General features: G+C 33.9%; 1 protein-coding gene across 2 annotated transcripts; it reads left to right on the top strand.

Annotated features, from left to right (window-relative positions):
* The first annotated feature begins 1,565 nt into the window (after positions 1-1,565).
* LOC141845064 (eukaryotic translation initiation factor 3 subunit H) lies at positions 1,566-17,105 on the top strand. 2 transcript variants are annotated; one of them, XM_074733096.1, is made up of 12 exons: positions 1,566-1,666; positions 1,794-1,876; positions 8,983-9,099; positions 9,198-9,301; positions 10,308-10,374; positions 14,063-14,196; positions 14,273-14,321; positions 14,503-14,574; positions 14,669-14,770; positions 14,853-14,920; positions 16,001-16,153; positions 16,860-17,105. In XM_074733096.1, the coding sequence occupies exons 1-12, from the start codon at positions 1,657-1,659 to the stop codon at positions 16,915-16,917; spliced, it is 1,017 nt and encodes a 338-aa protein (XP_074589197.1). In that variant the 5' UTR covers positions 1,566-1,656; the 3' UTR covers positions 16,918-17,105. The 2 variants fall into 2 exon arrangements, with proteins under 2 accessions (XP_074589197.1, XP_074589198.1); XM_074733097.1 differs by lacking the exon at positions 16,001-16,153.
* The last annotated feature ends 2,088 nt before the right edge of the window (positions 17,106-19,193 follow it).

The following is a 19,193-nucleotide window of genomic DNA, read 5'->3' as shown; positions in this document are numbered from 1 at the left end:
TGCATGACTTTGAGTTGGAGCAGTTGGATGTGAAGACAGCATTTTTACATGGGGAACTTGAGGAAGATATCTATATGCAGCAACCAGACAGTTTTGCAGTCTCAGGAAAAGAGAACTATGTATGCTTGCTGAAAAAGTCCCTTTATGATCTGAAGCAGTCACCTAGACAATGGTACAAAAGGTTTGATTCATTTATGACTACTCATGATTTCAGAAGAAGCAGCTATGACAGTTGTGTTTATATTAAGAAGACTGATGATGGGTCGTTGGTTTATCTGCTCTTATATGTTGATGATATGTTGATTGCGGCAATAATAAGGGAGAGATAAGAAAGGTCAAAGCACAACTAAGTAAAGATTTCGAGATGAAAGATTTGGGAGCTGCAAAGAAGATACTTGGGATGGAGATTCTGAAGAGACAGAAAGGCAGCATCCCCACCGACGCCAGCTTCCCCGAAGGCAAAGCTTCCCGCGTCAAAACCCAAACCGATCGAGTTTCACGCATACTAGAAGCGCGGAGAACAGAAAGAAAAGAAAGAAAAAAACAAACAGCGCCTCTGCGCTGTTCTTCCGACGGCCGAACAGAACAGGTATTTTTCTAACATTTTGCTCTGATACCAATATTAGAATTATACCTGTTGAAGCGTGCCTCGTCTCCGGCTCCGGCAAAGATCGCTTCTGTCGGAAGAGTAATCACTGACGGAAGACTCTTCGCAAATCCACAAACCAAATCCTCTCTGTTTGGCATTCTCCCTTTTTTTCTTCACTCCGGCACCAACACAGTAGACTCCCTGAACTTGGACGCACAAACTTCTTGCATACACGGCACACAGCCTTCGGAACCACTGCCTCATCCTCTCCTCTCCCTTTAATAGGGAGAGGCTCTTTGCTCCACGAAGATCAGAGGCGTGCGTGGTGGGCAGTTACGGTAACTGCTTACAATTGGCTCAATAATAAAAATATTTATAGTGAAGATTATCTCAAACATATAAAATTGATCAAAAAATATAACTTTTATAATATATATGATTGATTATCATCTATAATTTGTAGTTTATGATACATTATTATAATAAGGAAGAATATAATTATGAAATAATGCCATTCTAACGAGTGTGACCACATGGAGGATATAACATTTTAATGCTGATTCAATATAAACTAATTTATTTATTTTAAAATTTTAAATATAGATAATAACTATAATAATCATGAATCATAATCAAAATTAAAATTAAGGGTCGAAATTCTTTAACGGTCGAATTGACTCCACGTGGATGGACAAAAATCTATTTGCAGTATGAAAGAAAATATGATATTCTCAACCGTGGGCATAATGAAATTTAATTGGTGGTGAAAAATAGAAATTAGTATTTTGCATGCCGTGTAGCTAGATAAAATAGATTAAGTTCCATTGCGATCGGAGGCAGAAATATTTATGTCATGGGAGTAAAATATTATATAGTACTGGGGAACAATAGGAAGGCAGGCAAAATGAATACAATATTTTATAAATAGAGTATAACTTTTACCAGTTTATAAAAGCGACTTAACCCCGGTAGATCCGAAACGAACCCTAGTCGGCACAAAACCTCAGCCAGGGTGCTCGTCTTCGCTCTTCGTCGCGCCGCCCTGCCCTACACCTAATTGATACCTGATGGCGAATAGTGAGTGATTCCCAACTTTTCTTTTCTTTTCTTTATTCCATGTCTTCGTCCTAATCTGTTGGAATGATTTATGTTGCTCTCTTATTATCGTCTCTTACCGTTTTGCATTGGTTTTAAATTTTGACAGCTATGGCTCGTTCTTTCCTTCAAGCAGCGTCCACCTCCGAGGAGGTTGCGCCACCTCTGCGAGTTGTTCAGATTGAAGGGCTGGTATCTTAAAGATTTTTTGCTTGCTTTTATTTTCTCTAGGATTGTTGACCTTCTGTTTGAGGACATACATTTTGTTTCAATCTAAAGTTGATGAGTTTCCGGGTGCCAGCACAATATTAATTTATCTCTTTTTAATCTGTTACTAGGGTTTAGTATTTTTCTCCAGATATTTATCGTTGCATTGAGTCTTTGTTCTATGTATTCAATATCAAAGAGAAAAGAAATGTACATATGGGATGTAAGGGATAGACATTTTTTTGCCAATCTTTTTGGGTTATGCAGCTTGTACTCGTTTTTATTGTAAATTTTCATTATATGTTTGTCTTGGGTTTAGGTTTTATCTATAGATGGTTAATTCTACGTATTTATAAGATTCTTAATGAGTTTCATCTGTAAAATTAATTTGTTTTTGAATCATAGGGATTATGAAAATACTATAGCTACTCTTTGAACATTAATTTGTCTAGAAGCTACTTGGAAATACATTCATCTCAATTGATATGCTGATTTTAATGGTGTCGAAGATATAACATAATAACTAAGCCTTTATCTCACTAAGTGAGGTCGGCTATATAGATCTTCCTACGCCATTAGGCTCGATCCCCTATTATATTTAAATAAATTTTAATTTATTTTATCGTTACTAATTAAGTCTTCTTTGGTCTCCCTTTTCCTTTATTAATGTGTATATTTTTCATAACTTTACATCACCTAACTAGGACATTTATTGGATGTATAAGTACATATCCATACTATCTTAAATGTGTCTTTCAGGATTTTCTTCTAATAGGTGCAACTCTGATTTTCTCTCTAATGTTCATTTCTTATCCTGTTTATCTGCATATGCCCGCACATCCATCTTAAGATTCTTATCTTTACGACTCTCTTCTTCTTCCTCATGTGCTCACTTCATAACCCAACATTCAATTTTATATAAGATAGTAAGTCTAATTCTTGTTTTATAAAGTTGTTCTTTAACCTTCACAGTTACTTTATGATTACAAAGAACATCCGACGTCCTCCACCATTTTAATCATCCTGCTTGTATACTATATGAAACATCGCTATCAATTCCTTTATCCTTTTACAAAAGTGATCTATTCTTGCTTGAGATCATCTACGGATGAGTCATCGACTGATGGTGGTGAAGTCACGCAAGACCCACAGACGGTGGAGCTCCTGTCAGGCTACAAAGAGGAGAGTGAGAATAGAGGCCTGGGGGTGCCCTGGCTTAACTGCTCCGATGCTCAAGTCAGGTCGCCAATTGGAGATGGAGAAGAAGAATAACCGAAAATGTTAGAGAAGGAGAGTGTTGATTGTGTGTCCGCTTACTTGCACCCACGATAAGCGGAGTCATTATATGGAGTCATTTGAGGGAGATGTTCCATCGCCGATAAGGAGAATATTCCATCGCCGCGGTAGTTAAGGATCTTATCGCCCATACTCGGTATGGTCCAGGACCATGTTGCGTTACTCATGTTGTACTGATGAGGTAGGTGAGCTACTATCAAATATTATATTATTGCACGTGCCCTTCTGGTGACGGTCTGGGTAGAAAGGCGACCTCAGAGAGGTTGAGCTGACTTAGGGGTCGACTTTTAGCTAAGAGATCACGATTCATTCAGGAGCAAAACCAGTGAAGCACTGAGTGGGGTGGTGAGTGGGTTGCAGAGTCGGTTGATCAGGGAGCCGAGCTGCAACTTGGCCACTAGGCTAGAGTGGGGAGCTCGGGTAGTCGGGCGGTTGGACGGTCTAGGAGTCGGGCATGAGCTTGGTCATGAAGTCGAGGAAGTCGGTCGGAGTTGGAGTTGAAGATCGGCCATTGAGCTAGAGGGGAGAGCTCGGGCGGTTGATCAGGGGGTCGACTCGGGGATCGACAACTGAGCTAGAGGGGAGAGCTCGGGCGGTTGCTGAATCAGAGAGGAGAGTTCGAGCGGTCACTCAAAGAAGAGCTCGAGCGGTCACTCAAAGAAGAGCTCGAGCGGTCACTGAGAGGAGAGCTCGAGCGGTTACTAGGGCAGAAAGGAGAGCTCGGGCTTAGAGTGTGGGGCCTCGAGCCAAGCCAGGTGATGAGTCAAGTTAGCCGTGGGGTTGGGCATTGATCTGAGCTAGTCGGCCACGAGATCGGGCCTTGCCTCTGTAGTGTCGCTTCCAATTGGATCAGATTTTGACTTTCTTGACCTAGGCTTACTAACCCATAACACAATCCTAGATACTTAAAACTCTCACTTATAAGTAATTCACCATCTCTTAGTTTACCAATTGTCTTTTTACATTTAATGCTATTAAATTTAAATTTTATATATTCTGTCTTTACTTTACTAGGCTAATACATTTTATGTCTAATTTTACTTGACAAAATTTGAACATAGTATTTACATCTTCATGTGTCTCATTGTCTAAAATAATATCATTTGCAAACAATATGCACTATGGTAATATGTCTTGGATGTGTCTAGTAAGTTCATTCATGATTAGTGTAAAAATATATGAATTTCAAGCTGCTCCTTGATGTAACCCTATCTTTATAGAAAATGCTTCAGTTAATTTACCTAGAGTTTTCTTATCATTATATTCTCATATATATTCTTAATTATTTCAATATATATTACGCTAACTTATTTCTTTTTTAGAATTCTTCATATAATTTCTTTGGGACTCTCATAAATTTTTTCTAGGTCAATGAATACTATATGTAAGTTTTACTTCTTTTCTCTATACTTTTTAAAATGTATATCTTTTATCAGCAACTCTTTGGGCATGATCCAACGATATTTTCGGTCTCCTTAGTCTCCTTCTGCAATTAATTTCTATCACTTTTTCTTAAAGTTTTATGGTATGCTTATTGCCCCTATAACTCATATAATTTTGTACATCTTTTTTATTTTTATATAGGAGATTAGAGCACTTACCCTCCATTGATTGGACATTTTCTTTGTTTTCAATATCAGATTAAATAACCTTGTCAACCATTCAATCCCTTGCTTCTCTAGGCATTTTTATATATTTATTAGAATCATAGTTTAATATCTTGTGTCGTTTCGTTCTATATAGGTGAAACATTTCGTTTCATATGTGGATTGACACCAACACAGGCAAGCCTATAGTGCCAATGTTCCTTGAGGCCTCGTGGACGTGTCGCACTGGCCCGATGACTCATTAGGACACTTCGCGCTAGCTCGACAATGAGACCTGCTAGCTCAGAGGAAGTCGGTGATGCGTTCGATTGGTTGGAGGCCGCCCGTAGAGGCGTCACGCGAGTCTACGATCGTTGGCAGCATGGAATAGGTGGGTGTTGGGAGCCGAAGGTTTTAATTTAGGTTTGATTAAATAACTTATGCTAATAATTTTAACCAAGTCCTAGTTATGATCGAGATAATTTAAATAGACTTAATTAAAACTTAATAAAATTATCTAATTAATTTAATATATATTTTAAAAAAATTATTTTATTTTTTAATTTTAATTTTATTTTTAAATATTTAGATTTTTTATTTTTAGTTAATATATTTTATATTAAAAAAATCGAAACTAAATCGGCATGGTGATGTTTTGCGTTGTCCTGGCGATGCATCCATACACTTTGTGCTGGTTTGACGACGTGTCCAGACGCTTCACATTGGCTTGACGACGCGTTCGGATGCTTTGCACTAACCCGACGATGCATCCCATTGGTCCGAAGGCCGCCATCGACATGCATCCCATTGGTCCGAAGGCTGCCATCGACGCGTTTGATTGGCTTGTAGGCCGTCACGGAGGCGTCACGTTGGTCGTCAGTGTTGGGCAGGCCCGCGGTTGTTGGCAGCATGGAACCGAGAGCCGAAGGTTTTAACTTAGATTTAATTAAATAACTTATGTTAGTAATTTTAATCAATTCTTAGCCATGATTGAGATAATTTAAATAGACTTAATTAAAATATAATAAAATTATCTCATTAGTTTAATATATATATTTTGAAAAAAATTAGTTTATTTTTAAATATTTAGATTAAATTTTTTATTTTTAGTTAATATATTTTATATTTAACAAATACTGAAACTATATCGGTATGACATGATATGATATTGAAACTGTATCGTTTCGGTTTGGGAATGAAACCTAAGCACGAGTCGAGATTTTAAACCATAATTAGAATATCATTCGATCCAATCGCTTTCTCATTGTTCATCTCGTTCATTGTCTGTTTCACTTTTGAAGTCTGAATTTTTCAATAAAAATTTAATTTTTTTACTCCTTTGACTTTAAGTTTCTTAATGATCACTTAAACCTTCATTAAAAAGTTGATAAAAATGTCTCTTTCATCGCTCCTTTATTTGCTCATCCTATACTAGCATCTTATCGGATTCATCTTTAATGCATTTTATTTGGGTAAGATCCCTTGTTCTTATATCTCATGCTTTAGCTATTTTGTAGATGTCCATTTCTCTTTCTTTTGTATCAAACTTTCGATACAAGCATTTGAAAGCTTCATTCTTGCTTCACTCATTACTTTCTTGGTTTCTTTCTTGGATATTGTATAATTTTTAAAATCTTCTTCAGCCTTACAAGTGTGCAGTAACTTATAGGTTTTTCATTTTTCATCATTTTATCTTATACTTCTCATTCCATCACTAAAATTCTTTATTTGGCGGTGTTCGTCTTCTTAACTTAGTATGCTCTTGGCTATTGTTTTCAAATTTGGTATCATTTTATTTCATATCAGAGTCGAGTTGCCTTGTATTTCTCTTAATATTATGTTTTTATCCTCTCCTTAAATATACTTTGTTTGTCATCTAAAAAGTTTCTATCCCTTTTCGTAACCATAAGAAAGTCGATTTGTTACTTGTTGTTTTCATTTTTAAACATAACTAGATATTTTTCTCTCTTCTTTAAAAAAATATTTAACTATTAGAAGTTCATATGCTATTGCAAAATCCAATATAACTTTTCCTTCTTCATTTCTTTGTCCAGAATCATACCCTTTATGCACCTTGTTATATTTCACATTTTTTATTCTTAAATGCCCATTTAAATCTCCTCCTATGTACGTCCTCCCAAAATTTATGCTTGGTTTCTTCATTCAATTCTACTTGGGGTGCATATATACTAATTATATTAATAGTTCTTTTGCTTCTATTAAGAGCTATAATCCTATTTCCCTTCCTAACTACTCCTACTACTTTGTTCTTTAATGAATTATCTATAACAATATATACTATATTTCTCGTTTAATCTTTCTTTTGTACTATAATTTAACCTAAGATGCCTTCTCCTCTATCCATTTTGTCTCTTGTAAACATAAAATATTAACTTTTCTCTTAATCATCGTATTTACTACCTTTATTATTTTGTTAGGGAACAATTTTATGTTCTATGTTTCAAATCTAAGACAATCGATATTCCTATAATGTCTGTTCTTATCCAACTTAGGATGTGAGAACTCTTGTATATTTAATATTAAGGTTTAAAATTTTAAGTCGTGTCGGAGTTTCAATTTATGATTAGAATAATACGATTTTGGTACATATCGTACTGTGCTGATACAATTTTGGTACTTTTAAAATATCAAATATATTAATTAAAAATATTTTTATTAATATTTGATTTCTATAGATGCTTATTATTGAGTTATATTTGAGATGTTGAATGTTGAATTTAAGTTTTCATATTATCTTGTGAAATGTTTAATACTAATTGAGTAAAAGTCGATTTAGGATTAATTGAAGTCCACCAAGTAGACATGACATATTAAGTAGGTTTAAACTAGATTTAATTTGAATTTATTTTGATTAGTTTAAAATTAAATTAAATTTAGTTCATTAGTACTAGTATATTTTACAAAGTTAGAAATTATATTATCTTTCTTAATAATATGTTTTCTTTTTTTGTCTTTATGTTTACCTTGTGGACGTGTGAAGAAGGGAAAAACATCCTTAAAGAACTTAAGAGATTATTTTTTTCTATTTACCTTGTGAAGAGATGGAGAGAAAAAAATTAACCATCTTTAAAGAGATTAAAGATGCATTTTTTTTCTCAATGTTTACCTTTATAGACGGATGGAGGGAAAAAAATTAATGAATGAATGGAGGTAAAAAATTAACAATAAAGAAAAAAATTAATGGATGAAAGAGGAAAAAAATTAAAAGGAAAAAATTTAAAGGGGAAAGGAAACAAATTATGTTTTTTCTCTAATTAAAAACTTAATTTTTTTTTCTAAAATTAAAAATTTAAACAAAAAAGGAAATAGAAAAAGATTTTTTTTTAAAAAAGAGCAAGGCTCGGCTGCTTTCACGACTTACAGAGGCTGCTGTGACTCGTGGAGGTTGTTGCAAGGCCACAGCGGGGTTGTGATAGCCTCCGTGACCTCATGAAGGCCATTGTGGGATTGTAGTAGCCTTCGCGACCTTGATAGGTAGTTGTGACTCGCGGAAGCTGCCGCGAGGTCACGACAACCTCCGTGACCATGTGATAACCTCATATTGCCGATACCTCACGGTAGCTCGATACTTAATATCTTGTTTAACACTATATCCAAGTTCTCATGGAGATTAGTGGTTTTTGCCAAGGCATTGTAGTCAGACTCTGTAACGCGTTCTTTTTGTAGAACAACCTGACATTAACACAATGGTTTGATGGATCCGTACATAATATTTGCCTTTGTTTGATGTTGGTTGTCAACTTAATGCTATCCTCCTCTTTTATCCGAGTTTGGGATTGGCCATGGTGGAATTTAATGGTGTCAGAGATTTTGATTGGAATTGGTTGTGAAACCTTTCTCAGGACCTTTCTGGCACACTTCTGTTTGTTGAAAGCTAAGTGAGGTGAATGTATTTTGAGTATTCTCATGGCAAAAGAGATAGTACTTCGGTCATACATCTAATAAAATAGTTTAATGTCATTGAAAGTATCACATGTTGCTTGTGTTTGTATCACATGAAAGTTTTGATTGTAAAGCATGTGAGTGGTGGTCATTAGTAGATGAAATATTGAATCAACATTGCCTGAGTGATTCACTCGTGATGCTTCTTTTCCTTTTTTGATACTGAATCATTACCTTGGTTAGTCATATCTCATATCTTGAAGTTGTCACTCTTTTCTATAGTTATGATATTTGGAGATCATGCAGGCTGTCCTAAAGATAATCAAGCATTGCAATGAGTTCTTACCAGCGCTAGTGACAGGCCAACTTCTTGGGTTGGATGTTGGCAGTGTACTTGAAGTGACAAATTGTTTTCCTTTCCCGGTATGAAGGGATAACTTTTGGTGGTAGCTGACTGAGGCTAGCATGTATGATGCTTTAATTTTTCTAATTTTCCTTTATAAATTGTGAATATATCTTAGATAAGAGAAGAAGATGAGGAGATTGAAGCTGATGGAGCTAACTATCAACTGGAGATGATGAGATGCCTAAGGGAGGTCAATGTAGACAATAACACAGTAGGATGGTATGATATTGTTTGTTAGATATTAGAAACTTGCTACTTTTCCAAATTATATGCCATTTGGCTCCCATTTTGTACACCTAATCTGCTAATAAGTTATAGCCGCATTCTTTATTTTGAGATTGTATATTTCGTTAGGTGTAATATAGTAAGGTAATATAAAATTTTTCGTCTTGCCTGATCTGAAGTGAAGTTGATCTAGGGCTATCAAAAGCTTTAATGTCCTCAAGTATAAGGAGGTATTTTGACATGATATCATTTCATGAAAAATATGATCGATCTCTGTAGGCTTGATGTAGCCTATAAAAAGAAAAAGAGGTGACTTGATGTAGGAAGATTCTGCCAAAAGATTGTGCGCTATGGACCAACTGCAGTCATTTTTTTGCCTTAAAATTGATGCTTTTCTGGTAGGCATTTGTTCTACACGACTGGAAATGGAGTATCTTGCTTGGTTGTCTGTCCTTTTGCTGGCTACCAAATGCACAAACGTGATTCCTAATGTCGAATGCTTGAGGCTCAATATATGAGCCATATCTTTGTGTTAGAGAGGTCATTCTCCCAACTGAAACTGAGTTATCCATGTAGATGATTGACCTTAGGCATAAAAAATGGTCCTATTCTCAGTAATAAAGAAATAATCAGTATATTTGTTTACAAATTTGGATTTATGGATGCATATTTTTTTAGATATGCTTTGGGTAGTTAGTGCTACCTCAGTAGTGATATTAACAAACCTTTTGAAATTCAATCAAATTCTGAACCTTTTATGTTGATTGCAAAAGGTTAAGAAATTATTTTGAATCTATGAGTGGAATTACCTTGGAACAGAAAAGTATCTTGATAGTATTATTTTTTGGAAGCTTATAGATTGAATTACATAAGTTGTTCAAAATCTTCAACAGTTCCATCTTATTCTGAGAAATATTTTGCTAATAGACTCTAATAGCAACTATACATTCTAAGTTGTAGTCTATACCTTAGTCCTTTTTTGATTGACTTATATTTCCAGGTATCAATCCACATTAATGGGATCATTTCAGACAGTTGAACTGATCGAAACGTTCATGAATTACCAGGTAGCGCAAAGATAATTGTTCATGGAGATTATGATGTTATGTAACTGGTTATTCAGATATTAGATCCTCTTGTTTAAAATCGCTCTGATTTCTGGAATGAACTTAACTAATAGTGTAGATTTATTGATTATATCTGACTAATAGTAAAACTCTGAATCTGATGTCAAATCATTTTGACCGAGCCATACAAACATTGGTGACCTATTTTGGTGTTGGGTCAGGCCATAATAGGCTAGTTGAAGTAAAAGTGATAAACAATGCGTGAGTATTCAAGTCAGAGTATCTTTTGCAAAAATTAATGCTATAGATAGATGGATTCGATTTAGTTGAAGATATTGAGAGAATTGCAAGGTTTCATTATAATTGCAATAGATGCCACTTACGAATGCATATGCACATTCACTGTTACTGCTTCTTCTATGTAATTTTTGAAGTTTTTTCAATGTGGCAAAAATTTCTGAAGTTTAACTGTTCTTTTTTTTCTTTTGGTAGCAGTAGAAAATTGGAAATTGGGCTTTTGAGGGCATGTATGTCTAATTGGTATCTGTATAAGATGTTCTGGAAGCATGTATCAACCAGTGTTGGATTGGTAGGATCGGTTGGATTTGAATTGGTAAAATAAAAAAATTAACAGTTTAATATTAATAATAATCAATGCAATATCATTATATTATTGGATAATCAAATAATCAGAACCAATATCTAACTATTTCTAATAATCAACGATCACTAATGTAATTTATCAATATTTAAACTCACTTTTATGTATTACAAATCTGAAATTATTGATAAAATTTGTGCTAGTATTAATGTTGAAAAAATCACATCAATAATATGGTAATATATGGCAGATATTAAAATGATATTGGTATTATCTAAGACAAATAAATATTGGTATTATCTATAACAAAAACTTGACGTTAGCATTGGTACAATTATGCCCCAAGTGGTCGAGTTTGACCATATGGATTTGATGTGTTTGCAAAGGGTTTAAGTTAGCTTAATGTTGTGGTTGTTGATTGAATATTTGGCAAAAGAGAAGAAGTCCATTAAAGATAACTATTAGGTGTTGGCAAATGTATAAATTCCAAGTAAGGGTTAAGTAAGGTTAGGATTCTCAGCGAACCATGAAATCCAATTGATGTTGTAGACGAGAAGTCATGCTAGGTTAAGGGTGACTAGATATCCAACACATGAGAAGAGTCAAAGGCAATTCTTTTTATATGTTAGATTTGAAGGGCTATGAGTGACATGTAATTGGCTTTGGGTAGATCTTTCACTTAGACGCGGATTTAACCAAGAAATAGATGTTTTGGGGTCATAGTGAAACCATTATTTAGTCGGTTCGAAGGTAACGTTAGTTGATTGACACTTTGAGTTGAGTAAGTAATCAACCCAAGAAATTTTGCTCGCAAATAAATAGTTTTTGTCTCAAACTTAGTTGACTAGGAAATCAATGGAAGTAAGTTTTGTGGACTAAAGACCTACTTTTTGTGAATAGAAAGATCTATTCTCAGTTGAGTCGACTTAACCTGCATTTAGGAAAGTTAATTGAGGGTTTTAGTTGACTGTTTAGAGCAGAGTCAATTGGGCAGTGGATGGAAGTAGATTCAGTTGACTGGCAGTGAACTTAAGTAATGCACGATATTAAAAAATAATACCATTTGAGCAAGATTTTATCTACTTAACTCGATTAACAAGCTTGGATTAATAAGGGTTTTTAGAGATGTAAATGAGCCAAGTTGAACTAAACTTTGTATTCAAGCATATTTGATAAGGTAGTTGAGCCTAAAATTAACCAAACTTCTGTAATGGTTGTTCAAGTTTGACTTAACTTTTTTTTTTAATGAGCTTGGCTTGAGGTTGATTGTTTAGATATTATTGAGCTCTTAATTCGAGCTTGTTTGCTTGTATGAAATTTTTAGATTTTAAAGCTTGTTTGGTTGGTTAGTGAGCAGATATTACAAGCTTGTTTGTGTTTTTTTTTGGTATATTTACAAGTTTGATAAGAGGTTTGTTGATGAATATAATTCACAAGTTTTGTTCGTAGGCATTGATAAGAGGTGTGTGTGTGTGTGTGTGTGTGTGTGTGTGCGCGTGCGTGTGTGTGTATATATATATATATATGCGCGCGCGTGTGTGTGTGTGTGTGTGTGTGTGTGTGTGTGTGTGTTCAAGTTTCTTAATTTAACTTAATGAGTTATTACCTACTTATTTATTAATGCTATGCATATTGAACGAACAAAGACAAGTTCGTACTAAGTCCTAAGGTTTTTCAATGTACTAAGATCATAGCTGACCGCTAGAAGAGTTGACTGAAAGTGTTTGAGTTGACTGCTTTGGACCGGAGTCGACTAGAAAGACATTGAGTTGATTGAAGATAGTAGTTTAGTAGATATGCCTTGTGTGATTTGAGTTTCAGTTGACTGAGGTAAGATTGAGTCGACTAATATTAATACAAAGCAACTTTTAGAGCTTATTCAAGATCATTTTGATGGCTATAAAAGGAGAAGCAAGGGGAGCTCACCCAACAATAATTCTATTGCATCAAAGTGCTCTTTTTCTTGCTATTCCATTGTTCAATTGTATGTGCTTTACTTTTATTTTATTTGAACTTAAGGTCTTTTTACCTTCAAGCTCTATACTTGTTACATTTTGCAAGGCTTTTTGTAAGAGGGTTTTCTGTATTCAGAAGATATCCAGAAGGAAAAAAGATGATGGTTTTACATGGGAAAAAAGATAATGGTTATACAGAAGGAAGATAATGGCTAAGTAGGAATTTGAACCACGTTAAGAATATTGAGTCGTTCTTTCTCTTTACTTATTATTGCTTTGTTTATTTCCGTTGCTTAATTAACTCATTTGAATATGAATATCTTACACTCGACTTGAGTTCTTTAATTGTGTTTTCCAGATCTCATAATTCACCCCTTCTAGAGCCATACTCTATCCTACAATTAGTAGTAATATACATAAATGTTTCAAGTAATATTTATAATTAACATTGTTATTAATAGTAAGATAAATACATGACATAATAATATTGTTCTTAAATATTGCTGTTCATACTTAATAAATATATTGACAGTATTCAGATTATTGTTAATCTGATTTCTTTATTATTTATAGTTAATATGTAATTATTATACCTATTATATTACTGCTAGTCGTTTTGCTTTAATGGTTCTTAATATTTGAATTTATCACTGAATTGTCATATCATGAATATAAATATGTGCTATTAGTTGAAGATATTACATTAATATGAATAGCTATGCCTGAATTTCGGTAGTATCCTCGAGTCTCCATGATACATTCCTCTTCTATTTGTGCATGTAATGCTTTCTTCACTGGAACAAGGGAAAACAATGGGATTAGAAAGTACTGCCCTCTTCTACTAATTGTCTGCAGCTGTAAGAATTATAAGATTTATTCTTTAAAAAGAAAAATTTTAATAAACATTTTTTGGATGTTTAACTATTCTAGATACGAGGAATGCACTTGCAAGCATTAACATAAGTAAGATTAAATCTTACAAAAAACACGAGGATCAACCATTTGCTGTTGTTTTTTCCCTGGTAGTTATCTGGATGATAAAAGTATTGCAGAGTCCACACATAATGGTGGAACCATTGTGTTTCTATCTCTTAATTTTTGTTGGTCTATACAAATGCCTTTCTTTATGCAGGAGAATATTCGAAGATGTGTTTGCATTGTATATGATCCATCAAGATCTGCTCAAGGTGTATTGGCTCTCAAGGCTTTAAAACTGACAGATTCTTTTATGGATCTGTACCGCAATAATAACTTTACTGGGGAGAAGTATGTTATCCTTTATGTTCCAAGTTATTTGGGGTTTCAACTTTTTTTACGTGCTATTGGTGTCCCTGTTTTTCAGGTTGAGGGAAAAGAAATTGTCATGGGTTGATATCTTTGAGGAGATACCTGTGGGCTGCTCCTTGTCACTTAAACTATCATGCCTTATATGCTATAGCTTGTTTTTGTAGATTTAATTCTTATTTTTATATATACATTATTGCATATGTCAGATAGGTAGATGTTCTCTTATATTTATTTCATATGTTTTTGGCCACTTATTCTGTCTACTTCTGTTTTCTGCTTGAACAGATTAAAGTTTCCAATTCTGCACTTGTTACTGCATTCATGACAGAATTGGAACCTGACTTACCTGTTAAACAGGTCTATTTCTCGATTGTGCGATAGTTATTTTTCAAGCCTGTTCATTCTTCATGCTTTTTGCTAAGCCTAAGGAACATATGACAATGTGTGGCAGTGTGATTATGATCGCCTGAAACTGTCTACTGCTCCATATATGGCGAGAAACTTGGAGTTTTTGATTGATTGCATGGAAGATCTTTCTGCTGAACAGAATAAGGTTTGATGTGCTTTGCCAATGATCTAAATTCTTTTCTCTAGAAGATTTTACATTTGTAGTTTTATGTTTTTGCTTCTTTTAGTTCCAATACTATTACCGAAACCTCTCAAGGCAACAAGCACAACAACAAGCATGGCTTCAAAAACGGAGGTAATATTGTGCATATAATCAGTTTATCCAACTATTGTATATTTTTTAATTCAAGAAATGGGAAAAAAGGATTTCGTCTTTGTTATCATCTCACTGTCTGATTAAGAAGATGGGGCCTTGGTATAATGTCACTAGTACTCTTTTCCCTAACCAGTTGCAATGTTAAAATTTATTTTGACATTGCGAAATTGATACTCTAGAGATGCCATTATGAATTGTAAACTGAATGTGCCATCAGTATTATATTGACAATAAATTCAGATTAACGGGTAAAATACTATCAAGTTTTATATAATTAATCTTGAATTTATTATTTGTTAAATTTCACAGAAATTAGCAAACTACTCCAGCTAGATATGTAGAAAAAAGTTGAGTACTTTTGCTTTTGTATCTGTTGTGGCATCTATCTTAAGATGGTTGAGCTAAACATGACAATTGCTTTGATTACAAATGTGTTAGAAAGAATGCACTTGAGTTGCAACTAAACCCAGTTCTAAATTTTGAATTGCATATTCATGCGTTGTGTGACTGATTATGGATCTTCCTGGTTCCTACAATTAATAGTTTATTGGCCTCGTCATGGTGTTTTAATTGATTAGATATTGGTCAAATCAAGCTAACATTTTGTTGAATAAAAGTTTAAGTTGGTGGTAAGCTTTGAATCTAAATAAAAAACCTCAAATGGACCAACATTGCTGTTGTTTGAACTCTGGCATGTAATCAGTGCATGCAGAGTATGATACAACCTAGCATATTGTTTAGTGGAGGATACATGTAGCCAGTATTTGACAACCATTGTAAAAGTGCGTAGACCCTATGACACACATCTTAACTTTATGGAAGGGCATGATCCATTAGGCTTGACCCTAAATAGTTGGATTAAGATGATGATGAGCTACTTGGCCACTAAATCAACGATAAGTGGTCAAATTTATGTTATAATGCCATATCTAAGTAGTGCCATTTTTTTGCATGATTTAACAAAGTTTGACTAAGTCTTGTTCATATTGTTCTTTGCTGATAGCAAATAAACTTATATTTTAAATAATGATAACAGACTATTTGCCTTTTAATATGTAGAGTGGAGAACATGGCACGGAAGGCTGCTGGAGAAGAACCCTTACCGGAGGAAGATCCAACAAATCCAATTTTCAAACCAATTCCTGAGCCATCTCGTGTAGATAGCTACCTAATTACGAATCAAATATCAAACTACTGCAACCAAATTAATGGGTAAGTAAATATTTTCATTGTTTTTCTTGACAATTCCAAACAATGGTGGTTCATGCACGCTTCTATTTGGCCATTTTGAAGTTAATTTGAAGATAACTATTACATCTTAACCATTCATCAGGAGAATTTTTTGAAACTAGGCCAGCTTTCATGAACTTTCCATTGAAAAAGGGGTAAACTATAGGCACATTTCATGTAGTCTATCTGTACCATCAGATCCTATTTTCCACCCTAAAATATCCATTTTAGTTCATGAATTTTCTTATTTAATCATATTTAACATAAGTTAATGCATATGCCGTGTTATCTAAGTAATTTTTTTGACTAGATATGGTTAACAATTTATTACAGAATTTAAATCATTCAGATGATATAATATTGATCGACACATAAAATTTGATTAAATTAGTCATTTTTGGATTAAAGAGACATAGCCAACAAATGTTTGCTACATCTTGGAAATACTGCCTATTTTGTTCAATCTTTCTTTTAGACTTTTGTCTTTTGCTATGTTTATAATTGTTTTAGGACTTCAGGTGCTTGAACTTTATTATTATGTTTCCTTTTTTTTTCTCCTTGCATTTTACATTCACACTTGTGCTGTTTACCCATGCGTTTCTGTATGGACCTGGCATAGTGTGTTAATCTATCTATTAACTGAGTGAGTCTTGCATTAAAACCTCTTTCCTTCCAATGAAAATTACAGAGTTGCAACTCAGAGTTTCAATAGATTTTACCTAATGAAGGCTTTGCACGAGGACTAAATCCAGCCAGGTTCGACAAAGCACCGCATTCGATGGGATGATCCATAGTTTGAATTTATGTACTTAGTTTTGTCTAATGCTTCAATGTTAACTGAACTTCCCAAAGTATTAATACTTAAAGATTCTAAATTCATAGCCTTGTTGTGATGTCTCGTAAACCTTATTGCTTTATGCATATCCGTTTGTCACATTATTAGAATACTTGCTCGGGTAATATGCACCTCTCTCGGTGATGCCAGTTTACCTAAATATTGAGTTTTTGCATTTGTGCGACTACCTGGACTGATTCATTTGCAATGATTCATAGAGATTGAATTTAACGATTAATTATTCCATCCGAATGTGTATTTTGGAATTATTTTTGAACTTTAACATAAGGATATCTATTTCTTATCAAATTTATAAGAAAGGGAGAAAATATTTATATGAGCAAAAAAGTATTCAGCTTACTTGTCAATGGGTGGTCAGTGTCTTAATGAATTCATTTCCATAGATCCCTAAGACTATCAGATTACAATATAAGTCAAAGTATAATACTTAATGGTTTTAGACATTCTATCAGTTTTTTAAAAATATTTGTTTGGACCTTAAAAGAATTGGTAGAGGCCACACGAACGTGTAGCCGAAAAAAGTATAAACAAGAGTCGATGTATGCCGCCGAAAAAAGTATAAACAAGAGTCGATGTATGCATGCCAATCGGATACTTTACAGCGAAGAAATTAATTACTATGAGCAAAATTACTTTGGTTCTTGTTTTTATAACTTTCATTCCCTTTAATTTTCGCTTATTGTTCTATTTCCAATCTGTTGGCTTCCCTTGGTAGTCTACCAATGACTACATTTTAATTGATTCCCATAGATTATCTAACAATGTAATTTTAGTGTCATATCAATGGTTATTTTGGGCTTTTTCTTTGAATCATCAGTTAATTGGATTCTATTATTAGTCAATCAATCGTCTAGTGATCAGGCAATTAAGATTCAAAAAATATTTTATTCACAAGCCATTAAGTATGAATTGACTCACTAGTTAGCTCATTCATCATTTAATTAGATTCTAACATCATTTAACTGTATCTAATCAATTGTTTGTTCACTCAATAGAAATATTCTATCTACTAGTTATAAAGTATATAACTATGATGCGACACTTAATCAATTCAATCCAACAATCAAAATAGAACATGACTACGATCATTCTAATGATTGAGTCTTGAGATATATCCTCTCCTAAGAATACAAGTCTCTTAATTTAACTACGAAAAGACTGAGCAACCTTTTTAATCTATCTCTATAGATCTTAATAATAAGGATATCGATCGCTTCTCCCATATCTATCATGGAGAATCTTTTGGATAACCATAATTTAACTGATTATAGAGCAGACACATCTTTCCTATTAGTAATATGTCATCAACATATAAGACCAGAAATATGATCGCACTCCCACTAACCTTGTATACATAGGGTTCGTCAAGATTTGTGAAAAATTAAATTCTTTGATTATCTCATCAAAATGGATATTCTAACTCCTAGATGCTTGCTTCAATCCATAAATAGATTGTTGAAGCTTGCATACTTTATTTTTATCGACGGATATGAAACCTTCGAGTTGGATCATATACACATCTTCAGATAGATTCCTTTAACGAAAGTTGTTTTCGTATCTATCTGTCAAACCACATAGTAATAATGAGCATCTATGGCAAGGAGTATCTGAATGGATTTAAGCATAGCTACTTATGAAAATGTTTCATCATAGTCAATGTCTTGCTTCTAATGATATCCTTTTGCCACTAATCTAGCTTTGCAGGTAATCACATTACCATCCATGTCAGTTTTCTTCTTGAAAACTCACTTGCACCCAATAGACTTAATGCCTTCAGGTAGGTCTACCAAGTTTCAGACTTGGTTTTCATACATGAAATTCATTTTGACTTCATAACTATTAACCACTTATTCCTTTCTAAACTTTTCAGAACTTCTTCATAATCAGTAGATTTCTCATCTTCAATGAGTAACACATCTTTTGATTCACTTACGAGAAATTCATATCTCTTTAGAATATTATGTGTCCTATTGAATTTTTGAAGAGGTTGTGTCTCTAAAGCTTCATCCGATGGCTCATCACTATGAGTAATCGTTGTGGTTCTTGACTAGGTATCTCATCAATGTCTACTTGAGTCTCTTGAACTTCACTAAGTTTGACTCTACTCCCATAATTTTTCTACAAGAGAAACTCTTTCTCTAGATACACAACATGCCTTGAAACAAA

This window comes from Curcuma longa, chromosome 14, assembly GCF_044706935.1.
Source record: "Curcuma longa cultivar G26 ecotype Majalengka, Jawa Barat chromosome 14, ITB_CL_G26_1.1, whole genome shotgun sequence".
Classification (NCBI taxonomy): domain Eukaryota; kingdom Viridiplantae; phylum Streptophyta; class Magnoliopsida; order Zingiberales; family Zingiberaceae; genus Curcuma; species Curcuma longa.
Note: the sequence above shows the minus strand (reverse complement) of the source record. Positions and strands in the feature narration are given on the sequence as shown.